The sequence below is a fragment of the Camelus bactrianus genome, chromosome 10 (assembly GCF_048773025.1).
Source record: "Camelus bactrianus isolate YW-2024 breed Bactrian camel chromosome 10, ASM4877302v1, whole genome shotgun sequence".
NCBI lineage: Eukaryota > Metazoa > Chordata > Mammalia > Artiodactyla > Camelidae > Camelus > Camelus bactrianus.
Genome location: NC_133548.1, coordinates 40,450,320 through 40,472,468, shown reverse-complemented (window position 1 = coordinate 40,472,468; position 22,149 = coordinate 40,450,320). Strand labels below are relative to the sequence as shown.

The 22,149-nt window shown below is 33.9% G+C and overlaps 1 protein-coding gene across 2 annotated transcripts in view; it reads left to right on the top strand.

Moving 5' to 3' along the window:
- The window catches only part of USP47 (ubiquitin specific peptidase 47), a 113,910-nt gene that overhangs the window by 32,129 nt on the left and 59,632 nt on the right, over window positions 1-22,149 (top strand). Inside the window, exons 2-4 of one of the 2 annotated variants that reach the window (XM_074372387.1) lie at window positions 9,786-9,845; window positions 17,290-17,493; window positions 20,720-20,833. In XM_074372387.1, the coding sequence (XP_074228488.1) occupies window positions 9,786-9,845; window positions 17,290-17,493; window positions 20,720-20,833 (378 nt within the window). The remainder of the gene's footprint in view (window positions 1-9,785; window positions 9,846-17,289; window positions 17,494-20,719; window positions 20,834-22,149) is intronic. The other variant, XM_074372388.1, reaches the window with a different exon arrangement.

Sequence of the window (22,149 nt, the reverse complement as noted above, 5' to 3'; positions counted from 1 at the left end):
CATTTAGGTTGTTTTCTTTTTCTTGCTTATTGCACTGTTCCTCTGGTGCAGTGTTGACTTGAAGTAGTGACTGGTGTTCACCCTTGTTTTGTTCCTAAAGTGAAAGCTTTCAGTATTTCATTATTAAATATATTTGCTGTAAGTTTTTATAGTTGCACTTTATCAAGTTAAGGAAATATTCTTCATATTTTGTTATACATTATCATGAAAAGATGTTTACTTTCAGATGTATTTTCTTTTTTGTTTTGTTTTGTTTTTGTTTGGTTTTGGTTTTTTGGAAGGAGGGAGGTAATTAAGTTTATTTATTTTTAATGGATGTGCTGGGGATTGAACCCAGGACCTCGTGCATGCTAGGCATGCACTTCACTACTAAGCTATACCCTCCCCACCTCAGATACATTTTCTGTATTATATGTATTGTCATGATTTTCTGTTTTAATCTGTTAATATGTGGCATTATATAAATTGACATTTCCAATGTTAAATGAACCTGGTTGTGATGTTATTACGCTTTAATACATTGCTAGACTCAGTTTCCTAGTACTTTGTTTCACAGTTTTTACAGTTGTTTTCGTGAGTGATACTGGTTTATAATTTTCCTTTCTTATGGTATCTTTTTAGAGTTTAATATCACATGCTAGCCTCATAATATGATTTAGAGTGTTCTTCATTTTCTATAACTGAGAAAATTTTCTCTAAAAATTGTATTATCTTTGAATATTTGGAAAATCTTTAGTAAAATCATCCAGACCTGAAATTTTTCTGTTGTTATTGGAGGATTTTTACCTACTGACTCAATTTAATAACTTTAGGACTATCATGGTTTTCTTTTGTTTTCCTTTGAGTTTGTTTGACAAGTATTATTTTTCTGGAAGTTTATCCATTCCATTATGTTTTCAAATATGTTGACATAAATTTGCTTGTGACATTCTTTTATGTTTTACTTTGTTGTATCTAATAGTTACATCCTGTTTTCTTTAATATTTTTTGTGTTTTCTCTTTTTTGGGGATTAATCTTACCAGTGGTTTATTATTAATTAGGTTTTGTTGTTTAATAGAAGCAGCTTTTGGCAATGATAATTTTCTTTATAGTATTTTTATTTTATATTTCATCAATTTCTGCTTTTACCTTTTTATTTCTTCTCCTTTGGTGCTTCAGTTACATGATAACAGATTTTGGTTTTGTTTTCAGCTCTCTGGGGACCAGCCACAGCCCCAAACACCATTAGTAGCAGAGAACTATTTTTTCAGCTCTAGGTTTTGTAGTTCTTCTGGCTTTTCACTCTTCATTATCTCACCTCTGCCTAGTCCCACAAAGACTCACCTATTTTGCAGAAAAGCCCGCTTCCCCTCCCCACCCAGTATGCTGTACAAGTTTGATACATTTTTATTATCATTTGATTCTTAATATCTTCTATTTTCTTCTTTGACCCATGAATTAGTGTTTCTTAATTTTGTAATTATATATGATTTTCCTACTTATATTTTTGTTACTGATATTTAATTCATTTGCATTATAGTGGAAGTGTTCTATATGATGCTAGTCTTTTGAAATTTGTTGAAGCTTGGCTTATAATAAAACCTAATATCAAGTCAGTTTTTATAAATATTCTATGTGTGCTTTAAAAGAATGTATATTTGCAGCTGTTAAGTATAGTTTTTCATATATCAGTTAGATCAGTCTTGTTAATTTTGATGTGTGTTTTTCTGTGTCTTTGTTGATTTTTTGGTTTTTTTGGTCTGTTAAATCTGTCAACAACAACAGATGTATATTAAAATCTCAAACTAAGATGTTGGATTTTTTTTTTTCATTGTGCTATCAGTTTTTGCTTTGTCTATTTCAAAGCTATTTTATTTGACATTTAAAACTGTCACATCTAGGGTAATCTATCATCTCAAGATCCTTAGCTTAATCATATCTGCAGTCTTTGCCATAGAAGGTAAAATTTATAAATTCTTGGGATTAGGACCTGATATCTTTGGGGACATGATTTAACCTATTCTATTATTTTTGCTTCTTTTTCTTTTCTTTTCTTTCTTGGATTCTTTAGATTTAAATTATTATTTTTTCATTCCACTTTAATTGTTCTGTTGGTGTGGAAGTTATATACTGTGTATATTCTTTTAGTGTAAGTGTATTTAAAATAATTTAATATGTACACTTACCACAGTGTAAAACTTTTAGTTATCTTTAATTTCCTCTTGAATACTGTAAGGATATTAGAATACTTTAATTCCAGTAACACTCTCACTTATATGGTATAGTTGTTATATAATTCTTTTCTTTTTTTTTTCTTTTTTGAGGCGAATAGTAAAGGAGTTTATTAGGTTACACTGCCATAGACAACAGTGGGCCACACAGAGAGATGCCTGTAAGCCAGTTGTTGGGGTCTTTTATAAGACAGAGTCAAAAGGTACCTGATTGGTTTGTGCACAAGTCTCTGATGGGTTATAGTTGAGGTAAGAAGTTTAGTGCCCTGTGATGACTCTAATGAGGTGGGCTGAAGCAAGCCATCCTGAGCTATTGTGGGATTAGGCATTACCCAGGGCTATTAGTTTGTTAGGGCAAACACACCCAGTAAAGAATGTACTTTATCTGTTGAGGAATCACCGGCAGACATGGCAGACATGGCAGACATCGGAGAGCCCAGGAATGAGGGTCATTGGACTTTGAAGGTACTTTGAAGGATGTCAGTTGGCCCCACATTTCCCCCTAACAGATTGGCAATGACAAATCTTTGAAACAGGGGTGAAGGTCTCTTCTTCTGTATCTACTTTCTGCTGAATGAGAGGCGTCACACTGTCCTGTCTATCGTGCGAGTCTGTCTAGGGTTTTGGGGCACCGACATCCTAGCAAGCAGCCTTAAAGGTTGGAGCAGAAGGAGACCCCGGGAGCATCCTAATTCTGTCTTTTCATTTTTAAGCATAGAAGACATTGCTGTTTATAGTTTACCCACATATTTATAATTCTTTACTATTCACTTTTTTTTTAATTGTGATAACATACATAATTTACTCTTTTTATGGCTGAATAGTATTCCATTGTATGAATATACCACAACTTCTTTATCTAATCATCTGTTGATGGACATGTAGGTTGCTTCCATGTGTCTTGACTACTGTAAATAGTGCTGCTGTGAACATTGGTGTGCATGTATCTTTTCGAATTAGAGTTGTCTCCAGATATATACCCAGAAGTGGGATTGCTGGATCACATGGTAGGTCTATTCTTAGGTTTTTGAGGTATCTGCATACTGTTTTCCATAATGGCTGTACCAAACTACATTCCCACCAGCAGTATAGGAGGATTCCCTTTTCTCCACACTCTCTCCAGGATTTATCATTCATGGACTTTTGAATGATGGCCATTCTGACTGATGTGAGGTGATATCTCATTATTTGATTTGCATTTCTCTGATAATTTTTAGTGATATTGAGCATTTTTTCATGTGCCTATTGGCCATTTGTATGTCTTCATTGGAGAATTGCTTATTTAGATCTTCTGCCCATTTTTGGATTGGGTTTTTTGTTGTTGTTATTGTTATATGAGCTATTTATATATTCTGAAAATTAAGCCTTTGTCAGTCACATCATTTGCAAATATTTTTCTCCCCTTCTGTAGGTTGTCATTTTGTTTTGCTTATGGTTTCTTTTGCTATGCAAAGCTTATAAGTTTAGTTAGGTCCTATTTGTTTATTTTTGCTCTTATTTCTGTTGCCTGGGTAGACTGCCCTAGGAGAACATTGATAAGATTTATGTCAGAGAATGTTTTGCCTATGTTTTCTTCCAGGAGATTTATCATGTCTTGTCTTATATTTAAGTTTTTAAGCCATTTTGAGTTTATTTTTGTGTATGGAATGAGGAAGTGTTCTAACTTCATTGATTTACATGCGGCTGTCCAGTTTTCCCAGCACCACTTGCTGAAGAGACTGTCTCTTCCTCCATCGTATGTTCTTGCCTCCTTTGTTGAAAATTAATTGATATAGGTCTGTGGGTTTATTTCTGGGAGAGTTGTTAGAATTCTTTATATATTCTGGATATTAATCATTTAACAGATACATGATTTGCATGTATTTTCTCCCCTTCCATAGATTGCCTTTTTGCTCTGTTGTCCTTTGATACACAAACAATTGAATTTTAATGAAGTCCAATTTATCTATTTTGTTATTGTTGTTATTGTCTCTACTTTTGGTATGATATCCAAGAAATTATTGCCAAATCCAGTTTCATGAAGCTTTTCTTCTATGTTTTCTTCTAATAGTTTTAAAATTTTAGCCTTTAAATTTAGGTCTTTAATCCATTTTGAGTTAACTTTTGTAGGTATTCATTTCTTTTTGTATCTCACTCCTTTGTTCAAGACAAAATAAATACTTTGGGATCTGGGTTTAAACACTGAGTCAAAATGTTACTATCAAGGAGGGAACTAGGTTCAGTACAGAGGATGTGACACAAGGCTCAGGAGAGGGAATATGGTTTTTTAAAGCTAGAATTCATGAACAGTCTCTATTCCGTATTAGATAAGCAAAACCTCTCCATGTTTATGATTAGCTGACAGTATATGAACTCATTGTTTACCCATTGCGTATGCATAGATCTGTTGGAGGTTTTTCCAGAAAGTTTTCTTCATGGTGGGCATGATTATGGCACCACATGATTATGACACTACGGTGGTACTTGTTTAGAAGAAATCAGATATACCTCGGTGTCATCAGGCTAGATGGGTAAATCAGAATTCATCACTTTTCCTCTAGGACCACTTTTCTTTCTGCACATGTACTTTTTTTTGAGAGGTTACTGCAAAATACAACTTTCTGTAATATAAGCAGGAAGACAGAAGAGGAAATATCCTCTCTTCCTTCATGAACTTTCAGTGAAGTTCTAAGAGCATATGTCTCAAGCTTTTGTAGCCTTTTGTGATGATGAGGATACAAACCTTTTACAGGAATTGACCTTTCTCAAGTGAGTGTTTCTCACTTAAATTCTCTCATGTGGTTATGGACAGATGTTAAGGGATTTTCGCCCTTAGAAAAGATTCTTAGACAGGAAAAGAGTACCTAAGCATAAAAACTGGTACAGAAGAAGAAGGAAAATATCTTTTTTAGAGTTTCTTTAATGAGGATCTACTGGTCATAAAAATCTGTTTTTGCATTCCTGAAAGACATTTTTGCTGTGTGTAACATTCTGGACTAATAGTGTTTATTATTTTTTAGATCGTTAAAGGTATGCTTCAGTCTTCTGGATTCCATTTTTGCTGTTGAGAAATCAACTGAAAGTCTAATTGTTTTAGTTAATTTTAGGGTAATCTTTCATTTTTCCTCTTTCTTTCCTTTTTATTTAAAGAACTTCCTTTAGCCATTCCTTTAGGGTAGTTCTACTGGAGCCAAATTCTTTTAGCTTTCCTTTATCCAAGCAGGTCTTGAATTCTGCTTGGTTATGAAAGCAATTTCTTTGTTATTCTGAAACAGAAGAACCCATTGGGCCCTCCCTGGTACACATCCTTTCCGTGTTCCCCCCTTTTCTTCTTTATAGGAAATAGGCTTCATTCAGCCTCCTTGACCTTCCCTGAGTTTCGAAGGGCAGATTCAAGCAGTTCCTAGTCAGGGAAGGGAGGTAACGCAGAAAGAGAGAAGGAGCAGTCAAGAAACAATAGCGCAGCCATGGGGCAGGTTCCTCATCAAGGAATATACATATTAGTACTTCCGAGTTCTTCTATACGAATTAAGGCCCCTACCCAGGTGGAGGATGGTAACTTCTGGCTAAGCACAAGAGCATTCCCTGTTACCTCACCACCAGCCAATCAGAAGAAAGCCACACTGTAGCCCTCACCCTGAATTTTCCCTATAAAAACTTCTCCCCATGGGGAATTCAGGGATTTAGAGCACGAAGCACCCATTCTTCTTGCTTGGCCCTGCAATAAACCTTTCTCTGCTCTAGACTCCAGCATTTCCGTTTGTTTGGCCTCACTGTGTCTTGGGCACATGAATTTGCATTCAGTAATAATTCTTGAAGGACTTTTTTTTTTTTTTTTTTTTTTTGGTTTATAGTATTCTGCGTTAACAGTTATTTCCTTTGAACACCAGAAAAATATTCTGCAACTTCCTTCTGGCCTCCTTGGTTTCTGATAAAAAAAGATGTTCCACTTACTTTGCTTTTACGTGTGTGTAAACTTTTCCTCTATATCTCATTTTTGATAGTTTACCTTGCTGTGTCTTCAAGTGCATTAATCTTTTGTTCAGTGGTACCTAATCTGTTAATCCCACCCATTGTATATTTCATCTCAGATACTGTACTTTTCATCTCTAGAAATTTGAGTTGGATCTTTTTTATATCCTCCATGTTTTTCCTTTACTCACTTTCCTCTACCTTCTTGAAATATAGAATATAATTAAAACCTTTTATATTCTTGCCTACCAGTTCTGTCATGTGTCATTCTGGGTTGGTTTTCATTGATTTTTTTCTTCTCATTATGGGTCATCATTTCCTACTTTTGTGTATGCCTATGGATGTCAAACACTGAATTTTACATTGAGGGGTGCTGGGTATTTTTTATTTCCATAAATATTCTTGATCTTTGTTCTCTGATAAAGCTAATTTACTTGTAAACATCTTGATCCTTTGGAGGCTTGCTTTTAGAAGGCTTTGTAAGATTGAGCCAGAGTAGCCTTTAGACTAGGCCTAATTTGGTCCCACTACTGAGACAGTACTTTTCTGAGTACTCTTATCTGACACCTGTGTATTATGAGATTTTTCTTCATTCTGGCTGGTGGGAATTGAAGTGAACTCCAGGGATTCTTTCCTATGGTTCTTTCCCCTGCCTCAGGTGGTTTCTTCACGTGCATATGCTGATGAATACTCAGCTCAATACTCAAGGAGGACCACTACAGGTCTCGAGCTTGCTATTTGCACAGCTTTCTTGTGTTCATTATTTTGCTCTGTAAATTCTGGCCAAATTGACCCACTTGAACTTCCAACCTCATCTCTTCAACTCAGGGAGATTGCTGATCTCTACCTGGGTTCTCTCTTCCTGCACTGCAGCCTGGAAGGTAACTTACCTTGTTTGTTTCTGATCACTGTCCTGTGTTACCTGTTGTTTAATAATATTTGGGAACCATTGTTTCATATATTTCATATATAGTTGTTTAAGGTGGGCAGGGTAATCCAGTCTGCCATTTCATCTTGTCTCATAATGGAAGTTTTAGTTTGTTGGTTTTTTTCAAACTTTGTCTGCTTTATTTTACTACATTAAATTAAGCAGTAAGGCAAAACAGTAACTTTCTTTCATAAAGATCAAGGAGTGCCTCTCATTCCAGGATGCTTCTTCACAAATATGCATGACATTTAGCTCATTATGTCTATAAGCACTTTGAACAAAAGAAAACTCTGATGGGCTAATCACATCACAAATTCAAATTAACTTAATTAAGTCCAAAATGGAAATTTTTTGGATTTAACAGTAAACAAGTAGAATATAAACAAATACATCAGGTGGCTCTAAGTACTATGCAGAAACCTGAAGCAAGGAAGGGATATGAAGAGAACTGCAATTTTAAATAGAATGGTGAGAGGAGGACCAGTTTGAGAAATTGATTATTTTCAGATTATCTTTTGCTTTATAACAGTCTGCCCCCAAACTTAATGACTTTTGTTCACTGATGTGCAATTTGGGCAAAGCTGGACCAGGACAGCTTATTTCTGCTCTGCTAGGCATCAGCTGGAACATCTGAAAGGCTAGGGGCTGAAATAATTTGAATACTTCCTGATAGGAATGCTGGCTGGTGCTGATTGCCAGCTGAGATCTCATTTGAGCTGTGGCTGGAACATCTACACATGACTTTTCCATGTGGCTGCTTGGCTCCTACAAGGCATAGTTGTCAGGTTCCAAGGGTGAGCATCTGAGAGAGAGCAAGGCAGAAGCTGTGTTAACTTTTCTAGCCCAGCCTTGAAAGTCGTGCTGTGTATCACAGGAAGTCACTAAGACCGTCCCATATTGAAAGGGACTGGAATTAGACTTCTGTTCTTCCTGGGAGGCGTGTCAAAAATTTTGTGGACCTATTTTAAAGCCACCACAATGATACTTGAAAAAAGTAGGTAAGAATGTCTATAGAGGAAGAACACCCCAGGTACAGTGTACAGAAAAACAAAGACTCTGAGGCTGGTGGATACCTTATAGTTTAGATTTGTTTTTGGTTGAGTTCCATCTATATACTGTCAGCTCCTTCAGGGCAGGGGCTTTTGTTCACTGCTGTTTTCTCAGCACCTAAAACAGTATTTGAAAAATAGTTGTAGTTTAATTCTTATTTGTGGAAAAGATACTGAACTTTTCTGCATCATGTATCAAAAAATCCTAAAAATGGGTACATAACCTTTGATCTAGTGTTTCTTTCTTTGTGAAATTATCTTCAGGGGAAAAAAATTGTACAAATAAAAAAAGTTGTAGTGAAAATTTGAAGATGTCTAAATGCCCATTAATAGCAGATTAGTTAGGCAGATTAGTTAAATAAATTATAGTTTGCCTATATAGTAGAACACTTTAGTGTTTAAACTGAATGTTTAGGCCCAGAAAGGTGAGTGAGTATTGAAGGAAAAGGAGCAGAATTCAAATAATGGTGTACAGAATGATCGTTTTTGGTTAATAATCTATGCATAGGATCTATATTTGCATAGAATGTAGAAGGATCTGATAGGGTGTATATCAAATTGTTAATAATTGCTCTAGGGGTTATTTTAGAGTTGCTTGTCAAAAAACTATGTGGTACTATTATAATAGAAATATATTTTTATTATAAAAGCAAATAACTTTTTTATTGATGTAGAATGGTATCCAAGCTACTATGAATATTAAAAAGCACCTTTTAAAACAATATATTGGCCTCTCTTTTTATTAATTAAAGAATGTGAAGGAAAACAAAATTTGTATAGAAAAAGTGTGGAATATAAAACCAAGATTTTTCAGGAGATTATCTCTTGATTATGGATTATCCTTATTTCCTTTTATATATTTCTGTATTCCTTAGTTGCTAAAGTAGGCTTATCTTGCAATACGGAAGATATTTATATTAAAACATTGCAGGAAACAATGTTAAGCAGCTTTAAGAATATTTATCATATGAAAAATCCAAATTTATAAACTAGCAAAATCAGGGATCTTTTGGTTTCCTCGCAGAGTTCCTTTAATGGTCTCAAAATAGTTTGTGACTTGGAAACAGAAAGACAAATACTTTATGATCTTACTTATATGTGGAATCTAAAAAAACTGAACTCATAGCAACAGAGAACAGATGGGTGGTTGCCAGAGGAAGGGGATGGGGATTAGGGAAATAGGTAAAGGTGGTTAAAAAGGTAATAACTTCCAGTTATAAGGTAAATTCTGAGTGTAAGATACAGTTTGATGACTATAATTAACAATACTGTATATTTGAAAGTTGCTAAGAGAATAGAACTTAAAAGTTTTCATCACAAGGAAAAAAATTTGTAACTGAGTTGATGGATGTTAATTAATTACCACACTAAGTTGTTATTTTGCAAATATACATATATCAAATCATTAAGTTTTGTATCTTAAACTATTACAGTGTTACATGTTAATTATATCTCAATAAAACTGGGAAAATAAGTGACTTAGAATATTTGATTTACACACAATTCTTGAGCAATTCTCAGGTAGTAATACTTTAATTCTTATATATTTTGTTGCAAAAATGTCTTTAGATTAGTTGTTCTCATTTCACTCTTACCTTTATTTTAAAGAAATAATTTGTAATTAATTTTGTTCTTATATACCATAGGATGTGTTTTGGAGATGCAGACAAAATATCTTTGATGAAATGAAGAAGAAATTTTTACAGGTAGACTGCTGATGTAATTGCTTTAGTGTGATAATCAGCAGAGCAAGTAACAGCATGTTAGTATTTTTATTTAATAACAAGGCATGTCTTAAGTTTTATGCTTGTTGGCTGTTTTATTTCTACCTGATTTTAATAATGAGGAAGTCACCTTAAGTGAATATATATGTCCATTGTTGTTAACAAGTGAATGAGGTGGAAAACTTGTTAAAAACTATGGAAACTCTTTGTTTTGACTTTCGGGAATGGTGGTTATCTATTTTTTACTGATACATTTATTTTCTGAAATATTAATAGTGCTAGGATTAAGTCATTTAATAATTTAGAGTCAAAACCCAGAAATCTTATTTAAAGAATGAAATAAAACTGTTACCTTCCTGGCAGCCTGTATGCACTACAGGCCTAAACATTCCTGTGATGTAGCATCCCATTTAACCTTGCTTATTTTCCTTGGGTCTCTTTACCTCCAAGTTCAAGGTTCTTTATTTAATCTCTTTTAGTCCTCTCCGCGTGATCCTTGGCAAGAGACCACTTAGGAAAAAAATTATGTAACATTATAGTTTGCTGGGGAGGTTGGAGTGGAGTAGACGGAGGATCTTTAAAATAATCTTTTTTTTTTTTATGTAAGTTAGGACCCCCAATACTATCCCAGAAATTGTCGCTTGTTAAGGTAAAAATGCACCATCTGAATGAGGCTGATAAATTTAATAAATTTCAATCAGCAAAAATATTTATACCATCAATCCTCTTAAAAATTTTTTTTTTGTATATATGTGTTTATTGAAGTATAGTCAATTTAGAACGTGGTGTCAATTTCTGGTGTACAGCATAATGCTTCAATCCTCTTTTTTAATCTATAGCAGTATATCAACCATGAACTGTGAATACCAGAAGGGTAATGTTCTAAGGCCTAATTTTTTAGCTCATAACAGTTCCTGTACCAAAAAGTAGATAAAATGGACTTTGTGTGTGTGTAAGTTTGCAGCCATAACATTATTATTTGTAATACCATTGAAAGGAAGAAAGTCTTGAGAGAAAATGGGTTGACTATTAAATTTAGAGGTGAAGAAGTCCCTTTGTAATGCTTTAAAATCCTTCATATTAATTTTTTAAGAAAAATCTTAATCTTGATAACTTTGGACTTTGATATTAAATCATTTTCTACATGCTAATGCCATTCTAAATATACATATCAATTATACACCTTGTTTTGTGTTTTTTAATACAAAACACCTAGGAAGTATATTTTGTGTGAAACAAAAATTATGATGTTAACTTCAGAGAACTCAGATTTGAACTTAGAACTGTTTGGAATGCCAAGAAAAGGAGACAAGATGACTTAAGAGACACACTGGCCTTTAATAGGTTCTGAGATTCCTTAGACAGAAGAACCATCTGTGTCTACCACTTCTAGATGTTCCTAGCACTGAGCCTGTCTTTGAAAGAGAAAATAATGTTTTCAGTGTTTTAATCCCAATATGTTTACCTTTTGTAAATAAGACTGTCATTTTTGTTTGTTTTATTTTTTGAGTGATTCCTTTTTTTCAAATTTTACTAGCAAATCTAGCTTTGTTTCTGCAGTGAGCACTAACAGGCCAATCTCTTAGCATATAGTGTTAAAATAATTACTGTTGACTTTCCCTTATTCTCACAAGTGTAATATTGCTGCGAATTGTCCATATAATAAGTAGTTTTAATTTTATACTTTATACCTTTTTTGTAATTGGGTAGGTTTTTCTGTGTAGAGAACTTTGTGCCTCTCTAGTAGCTCACCTAAGATAAATTAAATGTTTTCCCAAGTGGGACGTCCTTTAGGCTTTTCTATAACTTTGCAGTTGTTTTATCTTACCGGTTTTCTCCAATACATCATAGAACTTTTTTGACTCAAAAATTGTGCTCCCTTCCCTAAATTATGATGTATGTTCAGATGCCTTACCTTAATGTTGGGTGTAGTATCTAAACGGACACTCACCTCCCACTACTAATACTGTCATTACTCCATTCTTCCCAACTAGCACTTGCCTGTGCTTAAATATATTTAGATATGTTTTTGTTGTGTATTGCTATGGAACAGCCTACCCCAAAACTTAGTGGCTTAAAATGACCAGTTTATTTGCTCACATTTCTGTTGGATAGGATTTGGACAAAGGCGCAGCCAGTCAGTTTTTCTGCTCCACATGCATCATCTGGGATTATTACTTGGCTGCATTTGTCTGGGACTGGCTTTGGATGGAATGTCCAAGAAGGCTTTTCTCACTTACCAGGCACTCCAGTGCTCCACTAAGTGGCCACTTTCTCTCTGTGTGGGTTGTTAGAGTTTTAACACAGCATGTTGGTCCCAGGGTAAATGGATTTCTTTTGCATGGCTGGCTTATAAGAGGGAACATTCCAAGAGGTGAAAAAGCAAAAGTTTCCTGCTTTAAATCATACAATTTCACTTCTGTCACATTCTGTTGGTCCTAGCTGGTCACAAGGCCAGCCCAGGTTCATGGGAAGAGGAAAAACAAAAAGTGGTAAAGAATTTTTAGCCATCTTTAATTCGCCTCAAGATGATGTTTTTCACTTTGGGCATAAGTAAGATCAGTCAGGGTAGAACTGCAGGAAATTAAGAAGGAAGGTTAGTCTATTCTCCCAATTCTAAGAAATACTGTTTTACATTTAAACATTTTATAAACCTATATGTTTAATATAACATTGTAGAGTTATTTTTCTCTTGAAAAGCATAATAAAATTATTGAAAAGCATAATAAAACACCTTATTGATGAAATCTTAGAATTGAAAACAATTTTTTTTTTCTTATTAGTTCCCAAAGGCAGGGGAAAGAAAGAGATTTTGCCTCTATATAATTAGTGTTGACAATAGTGATAACAAAAACTTAGGGGGAGGGCTAGTATAGCTCAGTGGTAGAGTGCTAAGCATGCACTCTACCACTGAGTTCACTCCCCAGTGCCTTGATTAAAAAAAATTAGTAAATAAACCTAGTTACCTCCTCACCCCAAATTTTTTTACATTCTTGTTCTTTTATTTATAGAAAGAAGATGAGAGCTGAATCGCAGTACTTTATTTGTGACCTCATGTAAATGTCTATTCCTTTAACCACATACCTTGTCCTAAAACTTAAAATGAAGGCAAATCATCTTGTAGTGTTATAATGTTATGCAACTAATACAAATATATATCTTTGTATATTCTATACATATTTTACCATGATAAAAATGTTTAACATATAGTCTTAGTTTAAAATATGTATGAAGAATAGCATAAATATAGCTATTTTAAATAAAGTATTTCATAAGCTATATATGTGTGTGTATATATATATATATGTACACACTGAATTTTCTACTTAAAATAATTTACTGTAAGATTAGAGTGTGTTTTAAAGTATCTAGAATGATTTTGGAACTCTTAATTTTTCCTTCAGAACAAAACTCTAAGACATGCAAAAGAAATTCTTTAGTGCTTACATTTTGTATCAATTGTGACCCAAAATGGTACATAAAATATTTTGAAATCACTTTTGGCCATTTCTAAATATCTGTTGAAAGCATGAATTTTTAGCACGACTTAAAAAATGCAAAAAACAAAATCTGTTTTTGTTTGTCCTGAAGGCAGTCTCTTGAATGAATTTAAGAAAGGTGGTAAGAAGCACAGGATGGAGTGGAGTCTTAAGACTGCTTGTTGTTGTTTTCTTAAATTTTTTATTGAAGCATGGTTGATTTACAATGTTAGTTTCAGGTGTACAGCAAAGTGATTCAGTTACACATACCCATACGTATATATTTTTTCTTTTCAGATTCTTTTCCATTATATGTTATTACAAGAAATTAAGATTTTTAAAAATGCAGAGATTACCTTGATGCTACTGTAGAAGTGACTTTCATTTGATGCTGTAAAGTTGTGTTAAAAAATCAATTAATGTTGCAAATTTGTGTTAAAAATTAACTGTTTCTTGTAACACGTTTATTTCTCAGGGTTACGTAGAAGTTGTGATCAATTTGAACATAATTTTTAGTTTGGCTGCACTTGATTATATGTAAAGAGGTGCATGCAGAATATTAAAATATAGTTAATATTAAATATAAAAATTTTAAGAAAATAAAAAATATTTTTAAAGTGGATGTAGTTCATGGATGATAGCCACATAGATTAAATTAGGACTAAAAAGTGGGCCACACAGTTGAGTGTAAAGTAATAGGATTTACAAGTGACTACCTTAGAGCTTTAAAGAAGATCAAAGCTTTTTGTTTTTATTTAAATTATCCTAGAGTTGAATTCAAGAGTAATATGTGATTGGCCTCAGAAATTCTTCTATGGGAATCTTAAGGAAACAGAAAAGTGTACAAAGTTTTAACAGGTATTCATCACACAGTTACTTCTGAAGTCTAGCCTACCACGAGAATGGAGCTAAGAAAAAGCTCTGAGATGCGATTGCTCAGTGTATTCTCCCCCAGGTTGGAGAGAATGAAGACGAGAAGCTGAGTGAAGTAGTGCAGGAGGCTAGGAAGTATAACCGAGAATGCAGACTCCAAAGAGATACTCTGCAAAGCTTTAGCCAGAATGGTCGTGGATTCACAGATAAAGTAGATCGACTAAAACTGGCAGAAATTGTGAAGCAAGTGATAGAGGAGCAAACCACATCCCACGAATCCCAATGATCACAGCTTCAGACTTTGTTTTTTTAGCAGTTTGAAAAATTATTCATTAATGTATAAAGTAGTTTTATGTAAATTAATCAATCATAATTTCATTTCCAAAAAAATGAAGTCTAGCCTAAAGGTCAGTAAAATAAAATTGATAGAATAAATTTTTTTAATTATTTATTTTTAGAGAAGGTACTGGGAATTGAACCCAGGACCTCATGCATGCTAAGCATGCACTCTGCCACTTGAACTATACCCTCCCCACCTAAATTCTTATTAATCCATGTAATAAAACACTATTAAACTTAAAATTATGAGTTAGAAGAAGTTTGACAAGGGAAGATTACATGGTATATTTATAAGTAGAGAAGTTACAAAATAGCATGTATATTCTAACCAAATATTTGTGTTTGAAAAGTGTCTGTATATTTATTTGTGTGTGTATACATAGGAAAAATAGGTGGAAGAATATACACCAAAATGTTACTAGTTATCTGTGTATTATGAATTACAGGTGGTTTCCACTTTTTCCTTTGTACTTTTCCTATTTAAAAAAGGGAGAGCAAAATTACTTACGTGCAATGCATAGAAAAGAAGACTGTTGTCATTAAAAAGGCATATGTGAGATTAAGTTTTGTTAGTACATTTAGTCTTCAGATGATATTCCATTGGGGATAATTTTGCCTACAACTTTGGGTGGAAGGAGAGGAGGCTAGGATGCCTGTACCTTGTACTCACAGATTTAGGGGAAGAACCAGGAACTGCTGATGTCTGACCATATGGTGTTGCCACATCACCATTTTTTTTTTTCAGTTGAAGCATAGTCAATTTGCAATGTTGTGTTAATTTCTGGTGTACAGCATAGTGATTCCCTTATATATATCACCATTCTTAATGTGTACTGCTGTGTCAGCACTTCTGATTTCTGAATTCTTAGGCAGGGTCCTGTTCCTTGGACCATTGCCTCCAGTGTATCTGAAGCTTTAAAATCTGGCCTCTGCAGTGTTTTTCACCTGGAAAACTTTTACCTCTGGAAGTACACTGTTGAAACTATGAAAGTGTATCTTTTGTAATTGAAATTTATTTTGAATTGCTCATTCTTTCACTGTAAACAGTTTCAAAAAAGTCCACTTTATGTTTCTCAGTTTGAGATTAAAATGTTTAAAACCATCTATTATAAGTGTTAATACAATGCTTTAAGTTTATAGATAAAGACTTTTTTGCTTTTTTTTTGTTATGCTTTTTATTTTTATAAAAAATTTATTTTTTGTTTTTAACTAGGTTATTGGTAATTAAATATCTTGATTTGTCTGAAACATAGTTCTAGCCAATCTTTTTTAAACGCTGTTCTTTTGTAGCCACTTATTTCTGTTCTAAACTAATTGGAGTAACTTTAAATAATCTCTTACAAACCCAAAATTGTACATGGCAGAAACAGATTATATTAACCCCACCATACAAACAAACAAACAAAACCTGTGGCTGTCCTGTTTTCAGTACTAGTCAATGATAATGTAATAACAATTCTTATTCGAAAATGGATAATATAGAAGCAACAAAAGGTTAGGGTTGATAATATTGTGTCTTAAAAAAAAGAGAGAAGGAGAAATACATACTTGTATACAGCTCCAGTTTGTACAGTTCATGTTTCTGCAAAGCCTGTTACGGAGCTGGTGAGAGGTCCCTCAAATAAATCACTGCTGCCCTTGACTTTTTCATAATCAGGTTTGCATATTGAAATACTATTCTGAATTGAAGGAAGATAAGATTGGAAAAAGTTTTGCCATAATTGTAGTGTAAGATTCTGATTGCTACAGGCAGGAATAAAGAGAAAGAAGATAGTTTAAGAGGTATCCAGAAGGTAGAAATGATAGAATTTGGTGATTATGTGAAGTGAAGAAGCAGGAGGAGATGAAGAAGTTGCTCAGCTCTCTGGTTTCAACAGCTGGTAGATGATGGTACCATTCATTGAGTTGGGCATTACAGGAGAAGGAGAGGAAGAACTTCTTTCACTGAATTGTCTGATGTAGCCTGCTACCCTTATGGAAGAAGATAGGAAAAAGGAAGTGTCCTTTAACAGCTCAAGGAAAGGGATAGCTTCTCTGAGAAAGTCTCCTTTAAAAAACTTTTTGTCTAATTCATGTACTAGATGAAAAAAGAATAAAAGAGAATTTGTGACCCTATATATGGGTAATTGAAAAGTTGTTTTCCTTGCTTTTCCTTACTCTGCTGGCCAATCTGTTTGGATAAGCTTGTCAACTTCTAACACACTGATACATGGGGCTTTTGGGTATTTTGTCTATGGATACGACAGTGTAAAAGGTCAGGACACCTGATCGCGCATGTCCTTTAGTATGGATTTTGCAGTCTTTGACAGTCCTCATTGCGTTTCTGCATAGTTCCCTTTCTGTTTCATCAGAAAATCCAGAAATACTTGATGTGACTGTGCTAGCTTAGTAGTGACACATTTTTAAGGATCAGATTTTGTTACATTCAACTGAAAATTGCTCAAGTATACTGTCTTCATGGGCTTGGTGACTGTTGGTTTACAGCCTTATAAGGTGAAAGCAGGTATCCACAAGAACGATGGTTGATTCTTAAATATGTTCCAGTTTTTCCAAATAAGCATGTATGGTGCTTTATATGTTTGACACATTCAGTAGCATGTATTTCAGACATAAAGCAGTAATATTAGCACGGAGAAAATAATATTTTGTAGGTTTTTTGCATTTAATAGAAAACATATATAGTTTGTTTTCCTTTAAAGATAAATAATATTTGGTTGTTTTTTTTTTAATTTCAGATAGAAAATGCTGCTGAAGAACCTAGAGTCTTATGTATAATCCAAGATACTACTAATTCAAAGACAGTGAATGAACGGATCACTTTAAATTTACCAGCTTCTACTCCGCTCAGAAAGCTCTTTGAAGATGTGGCCAACAAAGTGGGCTACATAAATGGAACCTTTGATTTGGTGTGGGGAAATGGAATCAATACTGCTGATATGGTAAAACTCTAGACTGAAAGAATCTTCTCTTAAGTTGCTAATAATATTATAGTCATTGTTGTTATTAATGAGTATATTAAATCCTGGAATCCTTTTTAATATAAGCAAAACTATAATAAATATTAAGAGCCTGTGTGCAACTCAGTAAGTGGAACCCTCATCATCCCTTTCTCTGCCTTCATTCTGGATTCAATATTTGATTATCTTAAAGTTTGCACAGTGTCATTTCATTAGTTTTTTTTAATTTATGTAGGATGACTGTCATCAACAGAAAATTTTCCAGCATTTGCTGAATGGAATGATGTTCATCTTAAACATTTAAATGAAAAAGGCAGGATATAAAATCATATGTATTTTATAATCTAACTTTTAGAAAAGAAGAAAAAATGTTTATAGAAAAAGGAATATAGGATTTACACCCCAGTATTAATAGAGATTATGTACCAGATAGAGTAGTAAAACCCTGATCAGGAAAGTTGGTGATACCATGAGTTCTGCTTCAGAGATCTCACAGTAAAGTTGTAGAGGCAGGTATATCTAAAAATAATTACACTAACAAATACTGTATTATTTATGTTTGCTGTGAGTGCAAAAAGGAGGCATTGGTCAATTTTGCATGGGAGAGTGGCAAAGGAGACTGTTGAGTTAGAGCTCATCTCTACCATTATAATAGTACTCTAAGTAGTCTTTTCTTTTTCCTGTCTTTCAGTCCTAAATCACATGTATACGGTTGTTAGAATTGTTTTTAGTCATCTTAAATCATAGTACTCTTGTCCCCTTCCGGTTTAGAAACCTTTAATGACTGATCATTGCCCACTGATTAAAAATCATATTCCATAGATTAGCATTCAAGACAATTGGTCCTTTAAGTCTTTGTAATCTTAACTTGGAGATATTGGAGTAATTTATTTTCTTAACACAGAACTTCATACTTCTCTATTTCCATGTTTTTGCTTATGTTACCTCTTCCTGTCCTATACCATTGCTGCTCTTAAGTTTTGCAGGAAAGTAATGGCAAACAAAATTGAATGTGTATCCCTATGATATTTGGAGGGCATGGTATTAATTTGCTCTATAGAAGAATCAAAGGTGTTTGTGTTGCTTGGTTTGCTTTTAAGAGTATGATATTTTGCCTTCTATTCCATAATGTATTTGTGGGTTTTTTAAAATACAGAACTAGTGTTTTAAATTAGCCAACTTCCCGCCTCTGAAACTTATTAGTAAAATTGATGACCCAACAAGTTATACAAAGAGACCCAATATTTAATCTGAAACTTTGAATACTCTCTTTTACATTACCATGTAGCTTATATTGTTGCCACTTTTTCAGTTTAAAGGATAGTTCTGTACGGTCATGTATGTCTGCCTAAGTCCTATTTCTTTTACTTTTAAGAAGCCTTACTTGGTGTTTCCTCATGCCACTTTAAGAGTAACCTTTCTCTTTTTCCTCCTATTGCACTTTTTCTTCTGCTATGCCAATCATCATAGTCTCTGTATACTATAGTTGCTATTTATTTGTGTCTTTTCACTTGATAGAAGGTAAGTATTTTGATGGCTGGGACCTTGTAGTATTAGTTTTATATCCTCCATAGATATTGTCCCTAGGCATTCAAAAAATGTTTTTGAAATGAACATCTGCAGTAGTTTCAAATAGCAGTATGCCAGGAATAACTATTTTTCTTTGTTCAGCCATGACTATTCTTAAGTACTTAATTTCTGTGTTTTTATTTGGCCCCTGGACATTTCTACAAGTATACTTTTTGACCTGCATGTGTGCTTCTCTAAAAACCTAATTCATTTATCTACCTACCATATCATACATACAGACACATTTACTGAGGTAAAACCTCTATGTATTCTAGCTATATCATCTGATCTTTTATGCCTAAGAGATCCTGAGAGATCTGGTTCCTGCCCAAAGAATGTAAGGGACCCAAAGATACCTTTCTTCCTTTCAAGTGGCTTCTCTTAGCTTCTGGTTCTCTGTGTCCTATTTTTCTTATGGATATCTAGATATGAGCCAAAGTTAGGTGAGATTTTGTAAGTTTATTTTATTACTTAACACTTATTTTGTACTCACTGTGTGCCTAGTATTGTTCTAATACTAGGCTCTCTACAAATATAACCTCATTTAATCCTTTTAACCACCTTGTAAGGTAAGTGCTATCACAGCCACATGGTGAGGAAACTGAGTTGTGAGGAAGTGAAGTAACTTGCCCAAAGTCACACAAATAACAAGTGGCAGAATCTCTTACAGTTAATTTTTTTTTGCCCTTAATACCTGTGCTTTTATATAATGTTAATTTTCTAAGAACTAAATGCATTTCCATAAAATAAGTCCTTCTAAGGAGACATTCCTCTTGTCTTTGAAACATTAAAAACATTTCTTAATGAGCAAAATGGTTTTAAAACAGAAGAGTAGGGCGTTCATCCCATCCCTCGGTTTTTCTCAACAGTGGACTGGGAGGGTTGAGTGAGTAGGGCTTGGGGGATAAAGAACTTTCTCATCCACTAACTAGAGTGTGTTAGAGTGACAGCCAGGGTTTAAGTTGTCTACCAGATAAAAGAGGTAAAGACTAAATATGCTAGATAGTTAATTTTCAAAGGAGTTACCACTTCTATCCCTACCGGGATTCTCTAGATCTTAGCAGTGGACTTGAAATAGGTGTCAGTATTTAGGACAGGCTTTTCCTTCAGGGGTCTTTCTGAAGGTGCCCATTTTGTTATATTGTGTATTATTTGTGTTGGGTTGCTTAGTGTGTTTCCTATGTGGGAATTCTCATTATACTCCTATATCAAAACATGTGTTTTACAATTTTAGTTATATAAAATAATCTTTAATTACTTTTCATGAAAACCCATTGAATTCTATACTGCCTACATTTTAAAGAACATCGAAATACAAATGTTTATAATTATTTATTTGTGTAGTATTTAATGTTCCTTCAGTTTTTTAGATGTTGGGAAATATGAACATCTGAAATACCTGTCAGTATATGCCCTGTCACTGGGTTTAGCCATACAGTTCATGAATAGATGAGTTAATTCCAAGCCTAGATTAACAGAATTTTCCAGACTTCATTTTAAAAAATACTGTTTGAACCTAGTAATTGTAGATATGAATCTATTTACATTGGTAGATATGTATCTATTTATATATTATTTGTATTTTATTATTACAATTAATGTTGCTTATAATCTGAGACATTTTATTTTATGCCTATAGGCTCCACTGGATCATACCAGTGACAGGTCTCTTCTTGATGCTAATTTTGAGCCAGGAAAGAAGAACTTTCTGCATTTGACAGATAAAGATGGTGAACAGCCTCAAATACTGCTGGTAAACTATTTAGAAAGTCTTATATTCATAATTTTTCTGCACTGTCACCTATTGGGAAGCAATTTTCCAAAGGAAGGAGGAGAGAGATGTTTTGTAATTTATGTATAATAAATTATTTTTCTGTTTTCTGTTGGTTTAAGTATGTATGTTAACATGATTATACTGGGCATCCATAGCACTGTTGTTTGTGTATATATAGTCTTTTGCCATCCTGGGACTCACACTACAACAGGGATGGGGGTGGGTCTAGGATAAGATCTCCTACTGTGTTTCAGTGGCCTTTGGTTAAACATTTACTTGGTTTCTGTAAATCTTTGGCAGTTTTGCCCAGGTTTTTTTGTAGTTCTGTAGGGAAACAGACCCCCTCAGAATTACCTACCCTGCCATTTTTGCTCCCACTCCCCACCCTCCCACCAAACTTTTTGGAATGACTAGTTTCTAAATTATATGCTTTATTTCTGTTTTTTCAGTGTTTGCTACAATTGGTATTTCAATAGGCTTTCCGTCCTGGTTCAGTGGCCTTAATGATCATCAAATCCAGTAACTCCCAATTTGAGGCATTCTCTGAAAAAACTTGGTCTGATTTACCTAGCTACTTTACAGACTGAGGAAACTAAGGCTCACAGAGTTTATGGACTTTTCAGAAACTTTCCTCAGGAAAAGTTCTTCTATTTGATGCTGTCATTTAGAATTCTGTTGTGTATTAGAATGCCTCTCTGGACAGTAGACAGTGATTAAACACAGGGCATCCATACCGAAGCAATACCAGAATATGTTCTGACCTTCCTTAATCTCATCATTTATTTTTAATCACATCATGAGAAGATTTTTGACTAGTCTGGGTGATATTAAACTAGATTAGCTATTAATTTGGGAATTTATGCTTTAAAATGCATAGTAATTACTCTTCAGCTCTGGCTTAGTTGCTTATGCTGATTTTATATCCCTTACTCCTTTTGACATCTTTCTCATTAATAGGAAGTTTCTTATTATTATAATATCAGTAGGAAACTATCCATTCCATTCAGCACTTACTGAGTATCCCCTGCCTTCCAGTCCTTCTTAGCAAGGATGATATAAAAATGAATGACAGACTCTGTCATCAAGGAGTTCACAGTTGTATTTTGATTTATTAGTACCAAATATCTCCTCTCATGTAAACAAAATTTGAAAAAGAATTGAAAGAAATTGAGAAAGTAAGAACTTTGGAAGGAAGCATAAGCACCTCTCCAAAGTGTTTTATATTGGGCATCTTTCAACCTTCCTCCAGGAAATAATGACGATATGTACTTTGAATGTCTTGGTGGTACCAGTAA